At 39.9% G+C, this 27597-nt stretch overlaps 1 protein-coding gene across 1 annotated transcript; it reads right to left on the bottom strand.

The window, feature by feature from the left end:
* Positions 1–28: 28 nt before the first annotated feature.
* LOC136260482 (general vesicular transport factor p115-like) lies at positions 29–27560 on the bottom strand. The gene is made up of 31 exons (XM_066054218.1): positions 27420–27560; positions 26400–26486; positions 26249–26313; positions 26125–26189; positions 25516–25601; positions 24969–25033; positions 24341–24378; positions 24101–24156; positions 23067–23114; positions 22889–22961; positions 22655–22739; positions 22512–22549; positions 22407–22462; positions 22283–22358; positions 8196–8260; positions 6985–7073; positions 6601–6685; positions 6481–6550; positions 5865–5907; positions 5705–5805; positions 5524–5576; positions 4960–5076; positions 4716–4837; positions 2844–2955; positions 2715–2784; positions 2452–2606; positions 2340–2399; positions 1096–1186; positions 876–1006; positions 492–641; positions 29–425 (listed from the first exon to the last, which is right to left on the bottom strand). The coding sequence occupies exons 1-31, from the start codon at positions 27486–27488 to the stop codon at positions 159–161; spliced, it is 2688 nt and encodes an 895-aa protein (XP_065910290.1). The 5' UTR covers positions 27489–27560; the 3' UTR covers positions 29–158.
* Between the last annotated feature and the right edge of the window lie 37 nt (positions 27561–27597).

The raw sequence follows: 27597 nt of genomic DNA, 5'->3' as shown, positions 1-27597 counted from the left end.
TTATTCAGACATGCCTATTCACCCACAATTTGAGGTTTTATTGCATGTAATTAAACCATGCATTTATAGCTATATACCAATTAACATTTTACAAGCAATAAATGCACATTTCAGCATGAATACTTCATATGGTCACACATGCACTACATTTCATATTATTATAAGTCATCATCTGACTCTTCTTCTTCACCTTCACTTTCAGATTCTGAAAACTCTATTTTATTTTCTTGCAACAAGGTCTTAAATTTTTTGATTCGTGCATCTTTTTCTGCAAGTAGCACAAGTAAATCATCCTGCTGGTCTTGCTGTGTTTGTTGAGTCTTCTTCAACTCTTCATAAGTCTTCTTCGCCTGTTTCAAATTATACTCTAATTCTGATACCCGTTGACTGTCATTAGTACTGACTGCTGCGTCTTGTGTTTCTTTCTATATAAACAAACAAAAACATAGCTACTACAATTGTACACTGTATTATATATAAAAGATCCTTACCAATGTGGTTATGTTTTCAGATAGTTGAGATTTTTCTTTCAAAAGTACATTGTTTTCAAGTTTAACTTGAGCAAGCTCAGCCTCCAGAGTTTTGACTTTCTCTTCATGTTCCTTCAATTGCAACTGTTTAGCATTTTCCAGTTCTAATTTCTGAAAGGTAAAAAAAAAAGCATGTAGTGCTTTGACTTATTCTCGTGTAGTTTATATGTGGGATCCATGATGTATCCATATCTGGGATCCATGATGTATCCATACACTACTGAAATATACTGCTAAGGTTGGAAGATTAATTTTAATGCAACTGCTACAAGGTAACGTAACAATGTAACATAGTCAGAGCCCTATACAATTATTTGATTGCATGGTATTTCTATAGCAACCCACCAGTTTCTCAATCTGTGTATCTCTTTGGACAATTTCTTGACGTTGTGATGTATGTAGCTTGTGAAGATCTTGAATGGTCTGTTGTAACTCAGCAGTCTGTGAAGTGCTGAGAGCAGGTGGTTTGTCAAACACTATATAATGTACACATAGTAGGACCATGAAGTAGTTATAGTATTCTATTTTGTGTACAGCTCATTTTATATCGTAATAGTGCTAAGACCTGTTTCTCCATCGTCTTTAGGATTAAGTGCCATCACTTGCTCACGTAAAATTTGAATTTCTGAACTCTGTTGTTGTAGTAGATCTTTAGCCTAGCAACAATACAATACATTAGTTTTGTGCCCAGACTGCAAAACGTTATTTTTCCCTACCCAAATACACTAGAGCTGGGAAGTATTGAAAATATGATACGATTAATAGTGGAAATACAATAATACTAATATCACAGTATTTTCATATATAGACATAAATTTCAAAGTGTATATGTGACTGGATTTTGGAAAAATGATCCAAATCGCACATTAAAAGTTTTAAGATAAAGAATTCAAGTCAGTAAACTTGCCAAGGATAGCAAGCACGTGTATACAAGAGATGCATCAATCTATTACCTTTCAGACCACTTTCAGTACTTGTAGCTGCTTAAAGAGTTTCCTGCTAAATAAGATAGAAAATCTGAGCAGTTGGGCGAGCAAAGTAGTATCACGAGTGCTCACAAGGGGGAGGAGGGTGGGGTGGGTGGAGTAGGCAAGAGATAGACTTCAAAATGGGGGTATTGAAGTGCAGAAACAAGAATACAGGGCTGTGCTGGCTTCTTAGTGGCTGATATGCAGCAGAAAAAACATTTGGCCAACATTATCAGGCCATCCACCAGTAAACCGCTGATCTTGCCAAACCAAGCCCTTCACAAGACCAGAAACCGCCATTCGAGCTCTCGACACCACCTAGAAAAGACATCTGTTAAATGAGTAGTTTGAGTAGTACTGAGGGTCAAAACTACTAGTATGATACGTAGTTATCCACTGGTGGTGTTAGTTTGATTTTGCCTGATGTGCAATTTGGATTGGTTCTGTAAAATCAGGTCACACAAGTGACTGTTATATTAGAGTATTTGACTGCTCTATTAGAGTATCTTGATTTCAAGTGCCTAGCCGCCATTGCTCAATGGCATCACATAATGTGATCCATTCTAGATTAGAACAATATCACAAGGGCAAGAAAAACAAGCATTCTGGTAAATATCGGCATTAAATATCATAGTAATATTGATATCGGTGCTTCATCAAAATTTAGATAATACAAGTATTGTTTCATTCATATACCATGAGTTTACAATAATTTGTCCAGCCCTAGTCTGGGTATGAGACTAAAATACATTAGTACAATGGTGTAATCTAGAGACTGTGTGTGCACAAAATAAAACAACAAACTCATACACACAAATTGGATATAACTAGAGAAACACACCTCACTATGTGATTTCTCTAACTCTTGATATTTCTTCTTTGCTTCCAGTAATGCAGTGTCCTACACAAATTACAACCTGTAATTTTAGTGTCACACTTTGTACAGTACTTACCTGGTCCCTTATCAGTTCTTTATAAGAGGTCACAATGTTCTCATGATCTTCAATACTTGTGTTAGGCTCAACATTAGCAGCAGCTGCTGCAGCAGCCGCTGATGTTTCCGTGTTAGGCGGAGTATAGTTATCATCTAACGTTTGTACTATTACCTCTACAGAGACAATATCAAACCATACAGGCATGGTGAGGCACGCATTAAATGTCAACTTTAAATTGTTATATGAGACTTACAAGATGTACACATGTAACTTGCACGTACCTCTGGCTTGCTTATAAAGTTGTGTGAATGAATAATCAAAAAATGTATTGTTAATATCATCTGCTGAAATCTAATAGTAGAACACACTAGACTATCACATACACTAAATGAACTCACTACAAAACTTACACGTGGTGATTTAGCGGCTTTGATAAAAATTTCTGAAGTGCCGATATAATTTAAGCAATCATCAAATTTGTCTTTTCCAATTCTGTGTACAATCAACTGGCGTAGAGTGTCCCTAAACAATAAAAGTTAACAGAACTTCAAGTGTATGTATCAAGAGATCATGCAGGCAACCAACATCAAAAATTTTGTGCTACTAACTTATGGGATATATTAATTTGTTTCAGTAGACTGTCATAATTACGAATGGTCCAAGCTTCCAAGAGTTACAATTATTCTAAGATCTAAGACTACATGCTTCGTGTAAGGGCAAGACTGTTGTTTGCTACTCTCCACTCAGCAAGTCTGTGCATAGTGGTTTCGGATGCTGGATACTGAATTAATATCTGGATATCCAGATAATACGGATATATAATTTATAGTTATAACATGCTTACAAGGGATATGACTAAAATATACACACGACCTCCCGAGAGCGTGCAGCGCTCAAGGGAGAGTGCATATATTTAGTCATATCCCGAGAAATCATGTTATATTCTACACCCCCAGTAGATGAAACGATTACAGATAGCAATTTATAGCGAAGCAGTACCTGCTGGAGATTGAAATCCTTGATGGATCTACTCTTTAGTAGTGCACGCCACAATTACTGAGTTATCCATGGAGGAGGCAAAAGCTCATCGAAAATCCTTTTACTAGCGAGGTGAATAATTGTTGGATGATATAGGCGCTTGTTATTATAAACTTGTTTACCATTTAGATAAGGATTTCACGGAATGTGTAAAGTTACACCATATATGGTAAGCGTAGCTACAAAGTGTGGTATATCACTTATGTAACACTTTCACACCTCAGATCAAAGAAATTCCAGAGGATACATTTGCCATGTATACCTCTTTACAGGGAGACATCTAAATGTACACTGGTGTACATTGAAATGTATCCCGGAAAAGTGGTTACACTTCTAAAAGAGCAAGCCACTTTCACCAAAGTAAGCATGGCCTTGATGTGGATGAGGTAGTGGCACCGTCCTCTGTTTGTCTCAGACCGAAATCAATTGTGGAAATAAATTAATGCTCACGTGATGATTACCACAAATTGAAGTGTTGCCACAAGAAGCACTCAAATGAAGGTGTTTCAGTATCCTTGTCATGATACATAAAGGTGAGAACTAGTCTTACAGTGCATTCACAAGCATTTTGGCACACTATTGAATGTGGACACGCCCATATTACTGACAACACGAGTTAACCACTCTATAACGAAGCTTACCCCTTTAGGTCTTTAATATACGTTGTGATTAGTTTTTAAACAACGCAAAAGCATTAAAACACTTGTAAATTCCCTGAAATTTGCCATACTCAACTTTTCTGTGATATCCGTAGGACTCATCCGTTTTTAAAAATAACAATCGTAGCTACGTTATTTGCTGCTTAACCACAATCAAATCTTTCAGGCATGCATATAAAATGAATCCAGTGGTTACACTCATATTGGCATCAAGGCTATCAGCCTGAACGGAAGTGATACATATTAGCTGTAACATGGGCAATCGTGATTTGCCTGATATGTATGCCTGCAGCCCTTGGGCTTTGGGCATACGTATCAGGAAAATCACTCATGCCCATATTACAACTATAAAATGTACCACAGTTTGCCATGGTATATCAGTTATATACCACAGAGTGGCACTTTTGATCTCCACCACACACCTGTGGTGGAGATCAAAAGTGCCGATATAAGCACTCTCCCTCAAGCGCTGCGCTCTCTCAGAGATCATGCGTATATTTTAGTCATATCCCTCGTAAGTTTGTTATAACTACAAAAAAAAATATATATATATATATATATATGTTTCAGCCCTAACACACATACTTGGTGTAATCTGCAGTGCTCCCATCATGATAGGCAATACATATTCCAAGCAACATGGCACACAGTCCTCGTACTAGTTTATCTCCTTCCTTATCAGTGTTCTCCTCTACCTGACCACTGAGCTGTGATCAGAGGGTCAAGGAATATACATCTCTATACGAAACTTATACCCGCCATGATGATCTCTAAATGCATATAATACATAAAGACACATACAAAAGTACAAAAGAGAAATGAAGGATACAAAAGGCACATTAGCGGCATGGTTAAGGAACTGAATGACCGCTATGCTGCAGTTTGATAACCATGTACACAGTAATATTAGCAAGCCCATTCTGGTCTGGGTCTTTAGGTTAGCTGACTGCAGTGGAAGTGTCAAAAACAACATAAAGCACATAACTACGTACTATACACTTGTATGTATTTCTATGCATACACATACATATTAAATCATAAGCATTTTAGAATTATTTTATTTGAACTTTTCTTTGTCTTGTACTGTGAATATTCAATTATTCGAGTCCAAATAACCAACATTTTATTATCTAAACATAAAAAAGAGTTTTTTGCAGCAGACAGTATGCATTCAATTCAAAATAAGTCTGTGTTCTATTAGAGTAACTTCTGGCTCATTTCACTTATCTGAGACCACACTTTGGTGCCCAGCTGCTTGGATTACCAAGAGAATTAAAAGATTCTAGTGGGTACAGCAGATCCTCACCATATCCCTAACTTGTACAAATTTCAAAGATTATGTTATTGGACAATAGGTAAGTGTTCTACGCTGTCTATTGTAACACAAACATACCTCCACAAGAATATTGATGCACTGCTGCAGAAAAGTCACTTGTTCACCTTTACCTGTAACAATCAGCCTATAACACCAATGTACACATACATTTTACATAACTGTCATTATACCACACAGGTAGAACAACTGGCTCACACGATGTAGAATCCACTATAACAATTACAGTCAATATAGTTACCTTGCATTGATAGCTGTACACGCAGTAGTTGTGGCTTGAGGTTAGCATTTAGTGAGTCAGCCAAACCAACTGCAGTACACCAGTTAGCCAGAGCATCTTGTCTACACACGGACCACAAGCAAACATCAACTAAACAGTTACACATGTAGAGTGGACTGACCCAAATAATCCGGCACATAAGACTTGTCCAACTGAGACAGTTGCTAAAGGGTAGAAAGATTGTATTTGTTGAATCTATTTTCTCTACATTATACTGAATAAATGGCTGTTCATTCCTCAAGACCGTATCACTGTACTGTACAGCCTGAATTATGATGGCTACTACACATGATTTACAAGCACAACTTAACATGTAGGCTAGTACATTAAGCATAGCACCTGGCTTCAAAGTTCATCCCGTTCCTGTAATGCCTATATATTATTATAATAGAACACACAAAAACACACACATGTTGATCAAACACTCAATTCAACTCCAAGAGCTTCCGGAGGCACATCATAACAACATCTATAAGAGTGCGCTGTATGTGTTGCATGGTGTATTGCGCTTGACCACCGGACAGTGCCAAAAACACAAAACAGAAGGCTGTTATAGTTTCTTGGGTGATACACCGGTATTCCAAGAGTACTACAACATCCCCTTTAGCAATACATTGCTTTTGACTAGCCCCAGAGGACAACTTAGTTTGCTAGTTATGGACTGACATTCACTTGTAACAACTACTACTGATACTGAACAACACTACGTGTCATAAGATTCTAATTCTTTAACTCACATTCAGCAGAAGAAGGTAACAAGGTATTGATCACCTTTTCTTGTCCACTATCATTCTTGTACAAATATGACTACAATTGTTAATGGCACAACACTAGTCACTATCCTACACACTACTCACTTGAAAACAATACAAAGCTGCAAATCTGAGGGGAACTGGTTGCTTATCAGACACCATAGACATCAGCAGTGCCAGAATAGCTGACCTACAGTATGTATCGTACCATACAACAGTGTATGATTACTTTAAAGGATCAACACATATTGCATTATAGTAGATATGCATCCTTAATGTCTGAATACCATTATCAGTACAGTAAGTGAGTTTGCTCAGAAACCCATTCTATACTGTACATATAATTACTGGCTAATAAAAATGGAACATCTGTGCAATGACAAAATAACCTATTAGAACAGTCAATTTAAAAACATCTGGATGACAATGGTGCACAGTTTACATGGGACCCAATATACCTGTACCACTACAATTGTACATGACACACACCTTGGAGGGGTAGATGGGATTTGTACAGTATCAAAGAATTGTTGGTTAGTGCGATAACCTCTGATCACTTCAGCCACAGTGTTGATGGTCTGAAAAGTAAAAAGGTAGATAGATATCAAATAGCTTACAAAATGCTACATTGACATTAACTCCATTTTAAGTACAAAACCATTGCGTAGACATCCATTGGGGAGTAAGTAGGCACATGCAGATTACACAGGATGGCTTACTAGTCTCATGCGCAGCCGGGCTCATGCTAATTCACAAACACCATCTGGTGACAATGCTCAAGTTTCTTGGGCCCAGAAGTGCGATCCAGCCAAAATATTGGCTGGCCAATCAGAATCGAGGAGTTGCATAATTGCATGAATGTATTGGAAGTAGATGAAACAGCAGACGATTTAAAACTGTTTACTAAAAGTTACTCACCTAGGTTGTTCAAGACATTTGTTGTCAAGTTGTGCTTTTCAATCTCTCAATATAAGACCGAAGAATCGTGACTCGACGTTTAACCAGAAATGAAACGCTATCTTCTACTAATACGATAAATGAAGAGAACACATCTTGTAAACACCCTATTCTGAGTTTACTTTATTCCTAGCTATTTCAAATGGCTTTTCACTGTTTTTAAACAATTATGCAACTCTTTAATTCTAATTGGCCAGCCAATATTTTGGCTAGATCGCACTTCCGGGCCCAAGAAACTCGAGCAATGTCACCAGACGGTGTTTGCACATTAGCGCGAGCCCGGCTGGGCATGAGACTAATGGCTTACTTGGTGATGCACGCCAATAAACTATGAGAACTGGGTACCACATACCTGTAGCAGCTGCTACTGGCATTTATTTTAACAAGCCACAAATTTCATTAGTTGGTAGTAAGCCAGTGTGTTGTACAGTATAATATATTGTCTACCATTAAGCCTGGTACTAAATAGGAAATATTTTTGAGGTTCAGCAATGTTGTAATAATTGCTTCTTTTTTTTTTTGAATTACAAACATTGAAGGACTAATATATTTCAAGGATAAAATTTTCACTGTTAGCCCCCCATCCCAAAAATACCCCTTAACCCTCAAAATATTGAGTATTTATAATATGGATATTAAAAACATGTCACATGATGATTATTAATGTAAAACGCCACCTTGCTAATGGCCCATACAAAGTACTACAGATAGTAGACCACACAGAAACAATGACAGTGACTAACTTCTATCAATATTTCAGTTGGAACACCTCCAGCAAACATGAAGGAACACAAGTGGGAGAGTAACCCTGTAATAGGAAGACATGGTACACACTATACACTGTATATAGTATCCAACATGCAGCCTGTACACAGCAGGGGACTCATTTCATAACCAGGCTGATCTGATGTGGTTGAAAGAGCAAGTACAGATAAGAAAAGAGGAGTCATAAGGGTTCCATATGATTCATCACGCAACCAATATGAAGATTGCGAAACAGCGAAAGCACTGAAAGGTAACAGATAATCTCACACTAGTCGCAAGGAGCTAGAAGGAAGGAACATTGACTGAACATACGTTGGTTCCGTACTTTAAGCCAGACTGTATAAAAAAGAGGTACTAATTAGAATTGGTGAATGATGTATGTTGATGCCACTAACGGAAAGCAACTGGAAGACAGCCTGCTGGCTGCTCAACTTTGTGGAACCAAACGAAATTGTCCAAACAATTCCCCAGACACAAAGGGTGTCTTGTTGAGTAAAAAAGTCGAGATATGTGAATACAGCAGTAAGGAGTTTACTTCTACAAGTGACGTGTTACAGTGTGATTTGTGCACATCATTAGTACATGCTGAATGTGAAGGAGTAGATAAGGAGCATTATCAGCTCCTCTCACAAGTAACTAATAAAATTAGCAATGTCATATATTACTGTCGACTGAACAATTGTGTGACACGCTTGAAGAAATTTATATTTCGAAATGTACAATCAACTCTATCACCGTCTGAAAACACAAATGGAGGCATTTTGCAAACACTAGCAGAAGAACAAGATGTAATTAGAGATGTACTTTCTGAGCTTTCTTCTAAAGTTGATGAACTGTGTTCACTAAACCAGAACTTAGAGAGTGAAATCAAAGCAACTGCAAATACTGTAACATCAAAACCTCCATCTGTCGTTGACAGCTTGCTTTCTACTAGTCCAGTTGAAGTAGTTGATGAATATTTAGATAGAGAAAGAAGGAAATGTAACCTTGTTATATATAATCTTCCAGAGCCGAGTGCCTCAGCTACAAAAGCTAGAACCCAGCAAGATAAGAATGCTTTTTCCCAATTGGTTTCTTCTGAGCTTAAGATTGATAATGTCAATTTGCTGAAATGTGTCAGGTTGGGAAAAAAGCCTATTGATGATAAGGGCAGACCTTTGTTGATTTCAGTAGCCGAAGCTTCTACCAAATAAAACATCTTGAAGAGAGCCAGCAAACTGAGACACAGTTCCTCCTATAACAAAGTGTATATATCACTCTAAAGGAAAGGGGGGCAGCCAAGGAACTACATGTTGAGCTAAAAAGACATTTGTCAGCAGGGGAAAAATATTTGACCATTCGTAGAGGAAAGATTGTTACAGTAGTGCCTCAAGTAGCTCAAACTAGATCTACTGACACAGTAGCAGATTCTATTAGTAATGTTGACAAGAATTCACTCCCCTCTACTCTAATCGGATTTAAACTACTGTATTCTAGTAACTAACAAATATCACTGTTGATGTATGTGTTATGATTGTGCTTTTGTTTTTTTGGGCTAGTTCCCTGGACGCATCAGACACTTGTCTGTCTGTCCAGCAACACAAATAAATAAATAAATGTTATTGTGTTATGTCTGGAGTACCCCAAGTGTCCATTGCAAGGCCTACCGGTCATGAAAGATAACTTCTCTGTGCATGACAAATAGCGCGGGTGCACTAGAGTATACATACCATTGAACTCGAGTGTGCATGTAATAGCTGGCCAGCTGCATGACTTGGGTGTTAAGTTAAGAATATCCAAGTCAAGTTTGACAGGAAATTTAAGGGTCATGAATGAAGCCAAGGTGCTTGATGTGGGTTGCATTGCAGACACGCATGCTCATGTACTAGTAACAGCTGGTAATAATGTAAAACTAGGTCAAACACCACTGATATAATGAGGCTGAGCATTCTGAAATACAATAGGTGTGACACCTACTTGTGTCTACCTCCACCTATCATAGCAAATATGCCATGATAATTTTTCGCAAGTTTAGTAGTAGTACTTTCTCTAGTTCTGATAGTGTTGTACAGTCTTAACCAGGATTCTCCTTACACTGATGTCAGTTCCCATCAATCTGTTGGCACTTTATGCCTTGGTTCAACAGAAAAGTGAGGAACACACCTATCAGGCTGGAGCTCACATTGTCAGGATTTCAACTTGTTCTTTACTGCATCTATGCACGTCGTTGAAGTCAGCCCAGCTACCAAGGAGCTCCTGAAGCAAAGCTTCGTGTCCCTGAAAACCTGTAGAGGTTACAGGTTCAAAACGACTTTGTTCTACTAAAGATAGTGGTAGCAAAGGCACCCTCAGTGATAAGCTCTCAATGCTCCAAGTCAATGAAGTTGAGCGATTGGAGCCTATCCTGAGTCCAAGCCTCCATGCTGGATACGGTGGCACCATTGACGGAGATCCTGGAGATCCCTTCTGACGGGATTTCCCTGGCAGTGGAGGCTGCTACTAGCTTACTAAGTAATGTCTCCTCCCAGATGTCAACACTGAGACGAACTCATGTGCTTCAAGAGTACAACCGGGACCTTGATTTATGGGCTCAGAAAAGGGAAAACAAGTTTAGCAAGGCCATTTCAATGTTGTTTGGACAGAACTTTCCAAAGGATTTCACTGAGTACCTGGACCAGGTGGCTTCATTACAGAGATCCAAGGCTGCAACCAACCCACCTTCATCAGGTTCTTGGAAGGCCTTCTCCAACCGACCACCTACCAAATCAGGATACTGATACCCTCAGAAGCAACATCTGGCACCCTACTACCCACTGGTACGACCATGGAGCAACCCCCAGAAGAAGAAACCATAGGAATGGCAGTTGCTGATAAACAGTATGCAAGTAGTGCAACAAATGTAACTGTATGTCATGTTCAAAAATATAAACTCTAGATTGCTGAAAGCAAAAGGGATGGGGTTTGTGGTTCCACCAACCCTTTGTGGTGTGGCAGGGAGATTGGATTCCTTCATAGACACCTGGAAGGTGTTGACAAAGGACACTTGGGTATTGAACACCATAAATACCCTTTGTTATATTCCAACCGAATCTCAAAGTCCCCACAGGAAAGGGTGTTCTCCAAGGAGCACAAAGCTCTTGCTGGAGGAGATAAAGGAACTCCTTCACAAAGGTGCACAATCCAACGACACAGTTGGACCTCCACCCTCTTCCTGGTACCAAAGAAGAATGGTCAGATTAGGCCTGTGAAAAGGTAGTGGGTCTCCACCCCCACTTCAAAATGGAGGGCTCTTTGGGCCTTGCTCTGTCAAGCGGGCTGGATGGTAAAGGTGGACCTAAAGGATGCTTACTTCACCATTCCGATCTTCAGCAGTTTAAGATTCATGGTAGACGGGATATGTTACCAGTTCACCTGCTTGTCATTTGTGCCCCATCGACCTTCACCAAGGTATTGAAGCCACTGATGGCCCTGTCGAGGTCTTGGGGTATCAGAATAATAGTCTAAATCAATGACATGTTGATCCCGGCAGACTCCAAGGAGGAAGTTGTCCAACATCTGGAAGCATTGACGTTTCTCCAAGAAGCCCTGGGGTTCGTTATCAACCAGGAGAAATCTGTCCTAACGCCATCAAGTCTAGGAGCTAAATTTCTGGGACTGATGGTGGATTCTCAGAACATTCAACTCAAACTCCCTGGCAAAATTGAGACAATTCTGCAGAGAGGCAGCCCATCTCCTGGCCTGCAAGACTGTATCTGCTCGCTAACTCTCCCAGTACAGAGGGAAGCTGAAAGCAGCTTCACAAGCTATATTCAGGTAGCCCCACTATTCTACCATGTTCTACAGGGCAGCTTAGCAGGATAGGACTAGCAGCTTAGACCAATTTTGGGCAAAAAGTCAATGATCCTGCTTTGCCTTGTGTACGTAAACATCCTAGGCATTATGAAGATGGTACAACAGAACCTTATCATCCTCCTGATGTCAAGCAGCATTACAGAGAAATTTATTTTCAGAGCATTGATTCAGCCATTGTTACAATTGAAAACCGTTTTCAGCACAAAGATTATCAAACATAATCTACTTTAGAACAGCTTGTTATTAAGGCAGCAACAAGAACTAAATGAAGTAGTTACTTTCTATGCATCAGATTTCAATAAATCTGAACTTGAAACACAGCTTGAGCTACTTGGGCAATTGAAAATTGCTGTCTCTGGCCATCAGCTTCAGTTCCAGGACATCTAAAAGCGCTTTCAGGCCTTGTCTCCAGCACAGCTGTCCAAGTAGCTCTTGTTAGTACCAGCCACTAATGCTGTGTCTGAAAGAAGCTCATTTTGTGTCTGAAAGAAGTATATCTGTGTTATGTCAGATTAGAACTTACTTAAGGTCTACAATGACACAAAAAATGTAATGTTGCTACATGTACTGATACAGTGTAAGCTACACAGTGGCGGATCTAGGAATTTATAAAGGGGGTTTCCAGTTTAGAAGGTGGAGATATATATTGACATGAGATACGCAAACGTTTGCACTACATCGTCTGGTTTGGTAAGGTGAGACCAAAAAAAAAAAAAAAAAAAAAAAAAAAAAAAAAAAGGTCACAGCCTAGTAATAGTACATAAAATATATTAAAAACTTCCTACACACTACTTTAGTAGCTACTGTGACTGCTCTAATTACAGTATCTCGATCGAGACGCACGCCGCGATAATTAAAACATTTAATTGTTACGCAATCATTTTTCAAAGGGGGTTTCCGTGGAAACCAATGAAACCCCCCTGGATCCGCCACTGCTACATCCATGCTAACTGAGCTTTCCATTGCTAATGATAGAAGAAAAGTATTTGGTACTTAGGAAGAGAGTGGAGTATTATATCTACGTACATGTCATACATACGATAGTATCTTGTATAAAACATTTCTATCATATTCATTGTAATGTTATTTACATGTACCTACAAAGTTACATTTTTATTATACACTTGTGCATATATTGAGGTTCAAATCTTTAGCATTTTACTGCTTAAAATGCTAAAAAATATGGTTTCTTGACTTATTTTTCAAAATTTCCCTGAAGGTGGGGAGGGAGGGCCATGTCCCCAGACCTTGGCATGCTTTGCATGTCACACACCTGGTCAAGAAATTAATGTGACAATGTACATTGCAACATGAGTCTGCCTAACCAATATTTTTTGCTTCCCCCAGCCCTGCAGTGGAATGGGAGAACCACACTTCGGAGACCAGTTCAAATGGTGATCCAATCAGATTCTTCCCTTTTCAGATTGGGGAAAAGTGTGCAATGGAGCGAGCACCGGAGGCTCATGGATTCCACAGGAACAATCACTGCACATCAATTTCCTAGAATTCTTGGCGGCAGATCTGGCACTGAAGTAATTCTGAAAGACTGTTGCAAGTGCATGAAGCAACAGGCTTGTGGGGTTTAACAATAGCCCCAAACAACTTGTTAGTATTCTTAGGTCTCAAGGCAGCTGTAACTTGTTTGTAATATCGAGTCTCTACTGGACAAAAGGTACTGTTATGAGGGAATGAAGGGAAGATTTGTTTAAAACTCTGCCTTGAGATGATTGTCTAGCCAGTACAGCAGGTAAGAAAACAAATCCTTCGGGTTTATACTGATGTAACACTGGGCTATACTGATTTGTACTTGTATTCCATATAATGCACTGTGGTGTAGGTGCATGCATATAGTGTTAATGAGAAGGGTGACCTTGTGTTGTTGAAGCATATGGCTTTGAACCAGCGGCTATACATGTGGCATAGTCGGCAGGATTTCATCAAATGAATTTCTTTTTAACCCCAGGCGTTAATACTTTGTACCATGGTCTGAATTGGTACCACGTACATGAGGTGAGTTTGACACGCACTGGTTGCTCCGTTTGTTACCCTATAGTGATTGCCATCGCGGAAGATTAGTCACGCAACAAGCCACGGATAATTCACAAGGAGGCGAGGGATGGGATGGTTGGATAGCCAGGTTTGAGAACGTAGTGACCGTCAAAGACTGGGATGTGGAAGCTAAACTGAACTGGATCAAGGTATGCCTGGCAGGGAGGGCCCAGAAGCATTTCAAAGTTTGTCTGAGATGGCACAAGCTGATTATGGCAGGGCCAAGGAAGCACTGACACAGAGATTTGAGCCAGCTAGTAATAAAGAGCTCTACAATGCTGAGTTACAGGTGTGAACCAAATGTCTAAATGAAGGGTGTGAAGATTTGCTGAGGAACTATGACGCCTTACTGGAAAGGCTTTCCCTGAGTTAGACGCAAAAGCTGTGGAGCAGATGGCCCTAACCCACTACCTAGACTGCTTGAGTAACCCACAGGTGGCATTTGCAGTCAAGCAACAACGCCCCAAAAAAGTAGAAGAAGCTGTACGTGCCATGTCACACACTTTTAGGGATTTTAGGAACATTTAATTTTGTTTTGTATTTACATGAAATATTGTGTGTGATGTCATTGTACAAACTAAGTCACGTGATTATCAGTCTTCCTAACCCCACGCGTTCGTAACATGGCGCCCAACGTGGGGCCCGAGAACTTTTGAGAAAGTCATCAACATTGATTGAAGGAAGGCTCAGAAGAGATGTCAGTGGATCTAGACCGATTGAAGGCACGAAGATGAGGCCAGAGGGGCGTTGTAACAAAGTTCACTCGAGAGGCGAAAACCTTGATGGAGACCGAACTGTTGGAAGATGACTCCTTACGTCGATTGGAAGTTATTTCGAAACAATAGGAGGGAAAATGCACATTGTTGACGGCGCTCGATGAGTTAATACTAGCAGAGTGCCCCACAGACGAAATTGAAAATGAGGTCATCGAGGCTGAAGAACTGTCGAATAAAATAACGCAGCTTAGAGTGGAGATTGAAAGTGTATTACCTTCTAAGTCAAGTGATATAAGGATAGAAGAGAAAGCCACGAAGGCGGGAGGTGAGACTATGTCACGTGAAATAAGTGAGACACGTGAGTCAATAGAAACACGTGAGCCAGAGCGCATTAATAGGACGGGTGCACCCGACAATGGCCATAGTAAACGCGAGTCTACTCCCTTAGTATTACCTCCCATAAGGAGAGAAGATGAAGTCGCTATCTGCGTTGTTAAACTGAAACTCCCCAAGTTTACCTTGCTGCGATTCAGCGGTGATATAACAAGATTTCGAACGTTGTGGGACAGCTTCGAAAGCGTGGTGGACCGCAATTCTGGATTATCAGCAATAGATAAATTCAATTACTTGAACTCGCTGCTAGAAGGGGCTGCTGCTCGCAGCATACAGGGACTGCCTTTGTCAGAGAAGAGCTACATGGCGGCCAAGGAAATCCTGCACGAACGTTTTGGAAAGACTCAAACAATTATTGCTGCACACATGGAGAAGCTACTACAGGTCCCCAAGTGTTTGGGGGATAAGGCATCACACCTTCGGCTAGTTTATGACAAGATCCATGCTAATGGTAGAGGGCTAGAAGCCTTGGGTGTGAAGGCTGAAGAATATGGTAGTTTCCTTATTCCTGTGATTATGGCCAAATTACCTAGTGAGGTCCGACTGCAAATTGCAAGAGTGACTACAAGAGACATCTGGAAGGTGGACGAATTGCTGCAAGTCATTAAGTGTGAAGTGGAGGCACGTGAGCTTAGTGACACAGTTAGAGTAAGTGAGAACAGGTCGGATTCACAGCCAGGGATGTCCAGGCATAATCGAGGGACTACTTCGTCATTTGTTATCAGGGAGCAGAGCTCTGGAGGAAGATCATGCTTGTTTTGTAAAGGAGAGCACTTCTCTGCCTCCTGTGAAGTTGTGAAGGGCGTACAAGCTCGGAAGGATGTTTTGAAGAGAGATGGTCGCTGTTTTGTTTGTCTTGCGGTAGGCCATCATGCCAGTCAGTGTCACAGTGCAAGGAGGTGCCGCAAATGTGGACGTCGACATCATCAAGCCATTTGCGAGTCACGAGAACCAAGACTACCCGAAGCAAACCTAGTCACTGTACCCAACACTGAAGAGACATCTACCACTCAAACAGCAGCTTACAATCAAGGAACTGTTTTGCTCCAAACGGCCAGTGGTTTTGCAGTAAACAGCAGTAATGAATTGGTACCTGTGAGAGTGTTATTAGACAGTGGGAGTCAGAGATCCTACATTACTCTTAAATTGAAGAACAGATTGGGTCTCACTGCACTGAAGAAAGAATCTGTAAGTTTGAATGTGTTTGGTAGTCAGTCATTTAGTAGACAGCAATGTGACTTGGTTAAGATGAAACTGTTGGGAAGGTGTCAGGAAGGAATCGAATTTACAGCTCTATGTTTTCCTAGTATTTGTTCTCCCTTGAATAGAGTTGTTACCCTTGGACAACACCCTGAATTCCAGGAGTTAGAGCTTGCAGATCTCCCCCACTCTGATGATGGCCGCAGGGACAATGGATCTATTGATGTACTTATCGGCTCTGATCATTATCGGGAAATCGTTCACGATGAGATAATTCGAGGATCCGGTGGACTGGTAGCTGTAAGTAGTAGATTGGGATGGCTGATATCTGGACCAGTAACAGGTGAAGAACTTGACAGTAATGTGTCTCATACTCATCTAGCTGTAGCCATTCATGGTCCCACAACGTTGGGTGAACATTCAGAAGGTACGAGTGGATTGGAACAAGAGCTGAGAAGATTTTGGGAAACTGAATCTATTGGAATTGTGGAAGAGCCTGTTCTGGACTTGACTAAAGAACCCTTTCCATCCCAGATCAAGTATGATTTTATAGAGGGCCGTTACAAGGTTGGATTGCCCTGGAAGTCAGCAAGACCTGAATCTTCGAATTACAACTTGTGTGTGGGCAGGCTGATGAAGCTGAAGGCTCGTTTGCAAGGTAGAGAGGCTTTGATGATGGAGTACGATAAGATTTTTCAAACTCAGTTGCAAACTGGCATAATTGAACCTGTACCAATGTCAGAGTTAAGCTCTCGTAGTGCTTATTTTCTTCCTCACCATGGTGTTATAAGGGAGGATAAGGACACTACTAAACTGAAGATCGTTTTCGATGGTTCAGCAAGGTCAGAGAAGCGACATCACTCCATAAATGATTGTTTGAAAAAGGGTCCAAATTTGACACCTCTGATCTTTGATGTTTTATTGAGATTTCGAACTCACCGGATTGGAATTACGGCTGATATAGAGAAGGCCTTTCACCAGATTATGATTGAATTGGAAGATCGCAATATGCTAAGGTTGCTGTGGTTTGATAAAGTACAGGAAGCAGATCCTAAGATTGTACAGTACCGATTCTGCAGGTTGGTGTTTGGTCTTACACCAAGTCCAGCCATCTTACAAGGAGTAATTCAACATCACCTTTCTCGACAAAGGTGCAATGATCCAGTGGTAATTGAGTTGTTGTCTAACACTTTGTATGTTGATGATTTCCCAGGAGGAGCCTCCGATGTTGAAGGAGGGTATCACTTATACTGTCAGTCTAAGGAGATCATGAAGAAGGGAGGTTTCAATCTCCGTAAGTGGAGAACCAATGATAGCACCCTGCAACAGATGATTGACAGAACAGAAGGTGAAGCAGCAAAAAATATCCCGGTTAGTCAACCAGCAGTAGATAAACCGCTCAAGATTTTGGGTCTGGGGTGGAATATTTCAAGAGACAATTTCTGTGTTGACTTTAATGAGTTGATCCAGTTTGTGAATACCCTTCCTTCTACTAAGAGATCTCTGTTGCATGTAACTGTTAAAGTATACGACCCATTTGGGTTCATCAGTCCATTTACAGTGTCATTCAAGGTTATCTTTCAACAGTTGTGTACACAGAAGGTTAACTGGGACGATAAACTGGAAGGAAGCTCACTAGTACATTGGATGCGATTGACTAAGGAGTTTTCATTACTGACAAGTATTCAAGTCCCCCGATGTTTGTTCGCTAAGGACCGATCACCTGTTCGTTGTCAACTTCATGGCTTCAGTGATGCGTCTGAGAAGGCCTATGCAGCAGTCATATTTTTGAGGATTGAGTATTCAGAAGGAGACTCGGTTGATGTTAATATAGTAGCATCAAAGGCAAGGGTGTCACCGATAAAGAAGCAGACTATTCCCAGACTGGAGCTTCTTGGTGCCACTATCTTAGCGAGGCTTCTTAATACAGTGCAACAGCAATTAAATTCACTACCTTTAGATACCCAGTCCTTTTGTTGGACAGACTCGTTCACAACACTGTGTTGGATTAAGAATGAGCGCCAGTGGAAACCATATGTCCAGAATCGAGTAGAGGAAATCTGTGTCCTGACTGACAGGGATTCATGGAGATTCTGTCCGGGGAAGGACAATCCATCGGATATTCCTTCAAGATCGTGTGTGGCAGAAGATCTTGTCAACAATGATTTGTGGTGGAATGGACCGTCGTTTCTTAAGGTTCCCATTCATCAATGGCCAAACCTACCTACAACCTATGACAGAGAGAAGGCTATTGAGGAATTGGTAAAGAAACCTTGTGCTGTCACGCATGCACTGGCAGTTGTAAATCATGCAAGTGTAGCCATTTTAAATTTGGAGAGAATTATTGATCTGGAGAGATTTGGTTCAAGACTAAGACTGTTGAGAGTGACTGCTCTGGTGATAAAATTCACTAAGACCATGATTCAGAAGGTCAGAAAGCAAGATAACCCTGAACCTAAGGGTTTGTCAGCCCTGGATTTGAAATTAGCAGAAGAGCTGTGGGTGAAGTCAATTCAGCAGCGAGTCTTTGCAAACGAGTATCATGATTTATTACTGAAGAAAGAAGTTTTTCTGAAACAGTTGCACCTTTTCTTAGATGACAGAGGAGTGATCCGCTGTCGTGGCAGGCTTGGCAGTGCATCAGTTCCGTCATGCTCTAACAATCCTACCTTGTTGCCACAAAAACACTGGTTCTCTACATTGTTAATTAGCTATCACCACCAATGTGTTTTACATGATGGGATAAGGGAAACCCTGAATTCAGTTCGAAGGAGCTATTGGATTATAAGGGGTCGCGAAGCAGTAAAGAAGGTCATTCGGAAATGTGTTATCTGTTTAAGGATCGAAGGGAAACCTTATCCGGCACCAGTACCACCAGATCTCCCCGAAGAACGTGTAAGTGAAGGACCACCATACCTTAATACTGGTATAGATTTTGCTGGTCCGCTATATGTTAAGGATTCTCAAGCAACCAATGGTCAATCCAAGGTTTATATTTGTCTGTTCACATGTGCCTCCACAAGAGCAGTACATCTGGAGCTCACCGCAGATTTGACCAGTACTACTTTCCTACTGGCCTTTCGACGATTCACTAGTCAGAGAGGATTGCCAGCAGTCATTATCACAGATAATGCCAAGACATTCAAATCAGCATCATTTGATGTTAAGAAGATAGTCAGATCACAAGAGGTGCAGCAATATATAGTCAATCATCAAGTTCACTGGAGTTTTATTTTGGAGAAGGCCCCTTGGTGGGGGGGTTTCTGGGAGAGGATGGTTGGCAGTGTGAAGAGATGCCTCAAGAAGACTGTGGGCAGAGCGTGTTTAAGTTTTGAGGAGCTACGCACCGTGCTGATGGAAGTAGAAAGAACATTGAACAACCGACCATTGACTTACCTATACGATGATGATGAAGGAGTATCTCAGCCCCTGACACCGGCAGATTTAATTTATGGACGACAGATTATTACCACCCCAAATGGACGTCAGTTTGAAGTGAAGAGCACAGCGAGGGCATTGACTAAGCGAGCTCGTCATCAGTTTCGAGTTTTGGATCAGTTTACAAAGCAGTGGAGACGAGAATATTTGCTAGCCCTGAGGGAGTATCATCACTGCAGAAATGAGAAACAGAGAGTTGTTAATAGAATCAAAACAGGAGACATCGTGGTGATGAAAGAGGACCACACCGGACGATGCTGGTGGAAGCTGGGACGAGTTATTGAACTGTTGAAGGGAAGAGATGAGCTGGTACGTGGTGCACGTGTTCAAGTTTTGAATAATGAGAGGAAACCTACTGTCTTGCGTCGACCATTGCAGCATCTCATCCCACTAGAAGTAACTGAATAGACAATAATTTGTTGTAAGATTGGAACTTTGATTACCTGGGGTAATCAACCCCGGGAGTGTCACACACTTTTAGGGATTTTAGGAACATTTAATTTTGTTTTGTATTTACATGAAATATTGTGTGTGATGTCATTGTACAAACTAAGTCACGTGATTATCAGTCTTCCTAACCCCACGTGTTCGTAACATGCCACACTGGAAGTGGAGTCGTATATGGTGAAGCCAGCTATCGTGGGAAGGTTGAGGAGTTCACAGTCGGGACAATTGGCTCAAGTGGAGGTGCCGTGAGGCATATGCCACTATCATCGGAACAGACCTTGATGTGAGAAATTGAACAGCTATCCCAGAGGATGTCACAGCTTGAGATGGGGATAAATCAGCTGAACACTAGCAGACAAGACAACAGTCATAGTAGAAAGCCATTAAATCAGCTCCCACGCGGAGACCAGATGCCAAGCGTGACCTACTACCATTGCGGGAAGGAGGGACTTTATCACCTAGACAGGGAAACTAGAAACCCCCTTTGCTGTTGGCCAGGCAGGGGAGGGTAACTCAAATATGACCAATAACACTGTATATTTGTTTGTTGTCAATCCACATGCTGCTTTTCACATAAATGGTGTTATTAACTAGTGGCACAGCTAAACTACAATTGGAACTGGGGGGAAAACAGTATGTGGTAGAGGTGGTAGTGGCTGAGAACAGAAGGCATAATAATTGGGACTTGACTCTTTGGAAACCCACCAATGTGCTATTGATCTGCCTCATACTAACAATAAGACAACCCACTCGATGCATTCTTGCAACACAGCAAGAGGAAGTACAAAAGCTACTGTATGCTGGAAACCAATGTGTCACACCAAGGTCTAGCAGCTGTGTTATTCTCTGACAGTCTATATATGTCACCCAATCACATAAACCAATTAGAAGACTGAGAGGAGTTATGGATAGAGGCTCTTGCTGTTGTGTGGAGCAACTCACACTTTGATTACTATTTGTATACTGATCACTCTGTGTAAAAGGTTCTACTGCAGACGTCAAACACAAGCTATCGACTGGTGGACCAGAATGTATGGTTAAGGCATCAAAGAGCCATGTAAACATTGTATATTGTGCTGATAGGGAGAAGTCCTGTCTTGGAAATGTCTGTATTGTCCTGTCTCGGAACCCTATGTAAGAGGCAACAGCTGAAAGCTTAGCAAAAAATGATATACAAAATTGCAACTATCACATTACTGCAAACATCCTGAAGTAGTGGAGATTGGGGAACACTTGGAACAAGGAAATCTACCAGATAAAGTTAAAGGAGCACACAGAGTTATAACAAAATTACTGTTTGATAAAGTTTATGATATAACTGACACTTGACTTTCACATGATACAATTGATAGAGTGCTAAACTAATAGTATAAACATATAGTTGGTATCTGTATTATAGAACACTTCAGCTGGTCAGAACTTGTGGCTAGATCTAGCTTGTAGTTGATAGTTGGACCATGTGGCTTGTAGTTGATATTGTGATCATAGAAAGACAGAGCACTATGTGATAATCATGGCAGTCTATGTGCCAGACACTTTACAAGTCACAAGCTTTACAATGTGCTCGTCCAACATTGGTATTGGAAAGGGATGCATGCCAGAGTAGTGGCAAATTAGTGAAGACACCGATGCATCCTATTCCAGTCCATGACTTATTCAGATATTGTAGACATCATGGACCTGCTTATCACAGAGAAGGCAGTGGTCTCCAAAGATTACTCCACAAAATGACTACTAGTATACTATTATCAAACCAGAAGGAAACATGCAGAACTATTAATGAAGGAAGTAATCTCTTTCTTATACTGCTATTATCACACTTGGCTGAATAATGTACCCCAAGAGCCCATAGTACACAATGGACATCACACACTAGTATGTGTGCACCATATTAGTGTGTTTTCTAATGCGTATGACATATGTCTAAGTGTCTGTGTGTAGTGCATGCATGTACTAGTAAGTGCCATTTACATATAATAGGGTGAACATACCACACTGCTCTATGGCCTTCTGACAAGCTATGATGTTCTGTTGAGTGTTGTTGGGAGCTACTAATATTCTGATCACCTAATAACAATATATTGCAAGCTTTGTAGACACAAGGAACAAACAGACCTTCAACATTAAGGAAACATTAGCCACTTTCTGGTCACCCCAGGTTGTTTGGGATCCTGTAACAGTTGCCATGACAACACACGTACATTAGTTCAAACTACATACCATCAAACTTGAAAAATTGTACAAGTCTTGTTATCAAGCTAAGGAAGTGAAACTTGTATGTATACTGACAACACATCAACAGATAAACAACAGTATGTACACAAGAAATAATATGTGAATGTACAGATACCACACTAATGTACCTTGCTTCTCTGAAAAATGATTGATTAGAGTTGTTAGACTTTAGCAAGTTTTCCATTACAGCCAGGCAGTCTTGAACCACGATACCTAAATGAAAACACAGTGTTTGCATTAACATTTAATGCATTCACAACACTACACACACACAACACACCACACACACACACACACACACACACACACACACACACACACACACACACACACACACACACACACACACACACACACTGTACCTCCCTCGCTGTATCCTTCAGCCTGAACAATACCCATCAGTGTCTCAAAACCATTTTCAAAAGCTATGATTTTCTACATGATTGTACAGCAACATTATTTTTCATTTCCCATAACAAGCACACATGAGATGTTACATAAAGTACTCAATTGACTTATAAACAAAAGGTCAACTCTCACCTGTATCTGAGAATTTGATGTGGTGAGTTGCAATAGAAGTAGTAATCCCTTTAAAATGCAAATACAGTTAAACACATTAGTATCTCCATGCCTCCTTCAAACAGAGACTGTGATTGTGTAAAAGATGTGATGAAAATTCAGGGTGGCAGTCAAGCAAATCATGACAGTTTTTAAACTAGAAGCAAGACCGTGTCAGTATGTCTGTCCAACACTCACATGAGCAAAAAGGTTTGAGCTACAGAAAATAAACTTTCATTCAATGACTAAAGGCTGTTTACGTACTGTACTGAAGGTTAGCTTTCTGTTTTCGTCGTGTTTATTTGAACAGCCACAGAAACCATGTAAAAAAGTTTAATAGGGGTTAGTCTATGTGCTATAGCAGGCATGAAAAAAAGTATCAACTTTTGTACGCCACCAAGAACGGCATATCCTTAGGAGGCATTTCTTCTTTGTATGCAAACAAAAAAAAAAACAGCAGCCAAAAGGCTTTGTCTAGAGAATTTGCATATGAAAACTATAAAACAGTTAAGAAGATACTTTCGCATGTAATTTGTGTTTAAAGTAGTTTGCTTGAGTTATGCTTCCTTAGCGATGCATAGCAACATTATTGATGAATTACAAAATAATTATGAAATACATCCAATTTTAATGTACTGCATGTACTGTTACAAGAAACAAGCTACAATAACATCATGATAGCATGCTGTGCAATATTAAATTTATAAAGAGAGTTGACTAATAGTATTCATTGGGCGCCTGGTTTTCAGAGGTAGTATAGCATCAACAGAATATCATGTTTACAGTCTATGCTGTACATTTCAATACTGTTATAACTAATACAAGTAATGCTGGCAATAAGCAGTCCGTTAGAACAGTACAGTACACACTATGTGTACACATGTTATATATTGACTGCTCTATTAGAGTATATTGATCTACATAAATATGGACAATTAGTAAATAGATATAAATTAAGAACACGTACAGTAGTAATGCTACACATCATTACAGCATATACAAGTGATCATACTCACATCATTTCTTATCACTTCTCTTGTATCCGATAACAGTTCCATTATTCTTGATATACCTGGACCATGTCATGTAGAAACCACAGTGAAAATTAACACTTGATGGTCAAAATATAAAAACACAAAGTATAACAGCTAAGAAATGGTTTGGTAAGTAAAAGCTGTTGTAGCATGCATGAGGTCAATGTAAGATGCACACAGACATAACACAATTATTCAGGTCGGGACATGTACGCAACTCACCCAGTGGAATGACTAGTATAGTATCCTGTAATTCTCCACTAGAAAATGAAAAATAACTCACATAACAATGTAATATTAAGAAGTCATGTGAGTTACAAATAGTGTACACTGTACATATTAATCCAGTACATGGTCCTGGTCTCCTGGAGATTACGTGTGTGTCATGATATAATTTATGAGTTTGACTATAGAGACAAGAATCTGTTGAATAAATATTTCTGTTCTGTACGTGACCTGGTAGTACATGTCCTAGTTTCCACACATGTAACATTTCATATGTGAACAACAGGTAATGTTCAATTACAAGATGAAGTTCAAGACTCTTCATGTTGAACTCACAATGCTCCTACTATATTAAGCCCAATCAATACTACAGCTCATAGTATAAAACTTGTATATTTACAGAACACACATGCTTTAAAAATACCACAAACAACATACACTGAAAACAAAGCTTATTATGGCGTATACCGATTGAGTAGTTAATAACACTGTTCTCACAAATACATGTTCACCCACATGCATACACACATAACCAGGACCACATCTGGACCAACTGGATAACATGGTTTAATACAGCTACTGTAGGCAGCATGATCATGGCATACATGTGCATAACATGTGATACCTCTTCACTGTTAACAATGCTGTTAAGAGCTTGACTGCTGGTCTGCGGATTTGAAAGTCAAACTCCTGTAAGAAATTAAGTCCATGAATTTCACATTACATAACTGTACTGTGATATTAAATTGTGACAGGATATGTAAGAAACCCACATGTTTGTGTAGTTTTTCGAATGCCATTTTATTACATTTCTTCTATCTAGAAAACCAAAGGAATGGACAAACAAAATTTCAGCTCTTGAGGCCAAGAGCGTAACAGGTCCTTCCTATGACTAGGGCAAATGCAAAAACTATGAGAGAAAGACGTGAGTTGACCGCACAAGGCACATGTTCAACATGACACCAACCATTCCTTCATTACAAAACAAGTACTTTTAAGTTTTAACATTTATAGAAATTCCACCCATTAATTGTGTTTAATGCACTCTGATTGTAAAATTAGGATTGTAAGATTCCTGCAAATCCAGTCATATTTATCAAAAATTAAGGTACACTACTCCATGTTAAGTACTCTTAAGAGATGGAAATTTAATAACATACTAAAGCACATACCTCTAGTGCATTTAGTATTAATGCAACATTGTCCTGTTTCTTTATAAACATCTCGATAAACTGAACTCCTAAATCTTCCGGAGAATCTAACACAATGTAGAAGACATGTAGTCAATTTCATAGTACACAAAACCCAACAAAACCTGTTGTTTATGCTACAGCTACTGTATACTAACAAAATGTGGCACTACCAAGTGAAATAGCATTATATAATCCAATGCAATTACAGTACATATGTTGCAAGATGTGATTAGTGAACGTTGTATGAACTAATACAGCAAGTGTAAATCTGTGTAGATTGATCAACACTCTATGGATATTGTGTAACGTGCAGCCGACAGTGGTGTGATCATTATACTAGTCTACAGTTCAACTAACACAATTCTTGATTAGTTGTTTCATGGACGTGTAGGGTCAGTAAGTTGGCACATGAGTACAGAAATCAGCAAAACTGGCTAAATACAATTAAGGGGTTGTGGTCTCGACCAATCCTTTGCAGCCATAGTGTGTTTGCAAGGCATTTACAGCTGAACAGTTGTTAAATGAATATATACATTGTACCACAAAAGTATTAATATGTAATTTACAGCCTAATTCATACTATCATACTTGTTTCAGCACTCATCACATTGGCCAATGTTTCCAGAGCATAGCCAGTAATCTCAGTGTCCATCCTATGAAATATTGTCATATCAGTACACATCACACAGTACAGTACACACTATCATGTTACCTGTCTGTCTGCAGTACGTTGATGACAATGTCCATCGCATGTGTCCCTACCTCTAGCCTGTAAGTCTGTATACAGCAGTGACAGAAATGTTGACGTATATAATTTTACTCTTGACAAGACAGCAAGACAACACAGTAAACACACTATATACCTTTGAGAGAGATTTGAGTGCTCTGAGAGCATCTCTTCTGTCAGCCAGCAGTGTTGCTGATGATACACGATTGCATAACTTTTCAACCTTTATAAATGAATGAAGTACAGCTATAAGAATACGAACCATTATAGGATGAAACTCTAAGGCTTCCTTAATTTGTCAAATGGCTGGCATTAGCAACAATAGCACTTTAAATGTCAGATTGCACCGATATCATACTATAACAATGTTGTGTATATGTACGCATGTATATGTAGTGTTTTCAGTTCCAGTGTGTACCGTATAGCTGGAAAGTTTGGCAGGAGGAAAGTTTGGTGAATTTGGCGAGTGAACAATGTTTTGCCAAACTAAAACTGCTAAATTGTTTGTCCAATACAAATCTGTAGTAGCTCAACAAATTTGCCAAACTTTGTTCTCGCCAAAATCCTATCACTGCAAATTCGCCAAAGTTTCCTTCCGCCAAACTTTCCGGCTATATGGTATTCTAATTTTCTAGTGTAAGCACCCAATAAACAGCACAGGTGCAGTATATCTATAATCTTTATTCTACTATAACAAGTAGCAAACGTCATGATAATGGCAACATACAGGGATAGCTACAAGGTAAGATAAGGGGGGCCTAGACTCAGGTGTACACAACTACCTGAAAACACCGATATAGTCCAATACACACAAAATGAATTTCACCATTTTAATGTCTAACACACACGAAACATTCTATTACCACTATACGAAATGTACTGACAGCAGAGAACGTGCAGCTAGCCAGTATAATATCACTAAAGTTAGCTAGTTATCACATACATGCTAGCATTCGTGTCATAAATCCTGTCTTTATCAGGATTCAAGTACCGCCACAAAGCTCTCCGAAGTTTTTATTAAAATTATGGTACACATAAATACTGCAAATTCATAAAACTGCTTTTGTAATGTAAGACCACCGTCTAAGTATTCCAAAAAGTGCACACCAAAGCTAGCAGCTAAGGCATACTATCTGCTAAACACATCTGCCCATACCGTATCGGCCCCAGAGGGTTCTTGTTGATCCGCTTGGGATCCCATAATGGAGCCGAACCAGGACGTCATCTTCAGAAACAATGGTCAATTGCGAGGTCAATTGTCCAACCAAAACTCGAATTTTATTTTTGGCGCAGTGACCAATTGTAAGCCGCTAACCTGGGGGGCGCTTAAGTTG

Source organism: Dysidea avara, chromosome 7 (genome assembly GCF_963678975.1).
Source record: "Dysidea avara chromosome 7, odDysAvar1.4, whole genome shotgun sequence".
In the NCBI taxonomy this organism is placed as follows: domain Eukaryota; kingdom Metazoa; phylum Porifera; class Demospongiae; order Dictyoceratida; family Dysideidae; genus Dysidea; species Dysidea avara.
This window is presented reverse-complemented; position numbering and strand designations above follow the sequence as displayed.

What these genes read in the sequence shown, in the direction of transcription:
- LOC136260482 (XM_066054218.1), bottom strand. Translation starts at nt 27,488, where the DNA reads ATGACGTCCTGGTTCGGCTCCATTATGGGATCCCAAGCGGATCAACAA. An exon ending in CACTCAAATCTCTCTCAAAG is followed by an intron (nt 26,314 to 26,399) that starts GTATATAGTGTG and finishes TGCTGTATACAG; the next exon opens with ACTTACAGGCTAGAGGTAGG. An exon ending in CAACTGAAATATTGATAGAA is followed by an intron (nt 7,074 to 8,195) that starts GTTAGTCACTGT and finishes TTTACTTTTCAG; the next exon opens with ACCATCAACACTGTGGCTGA.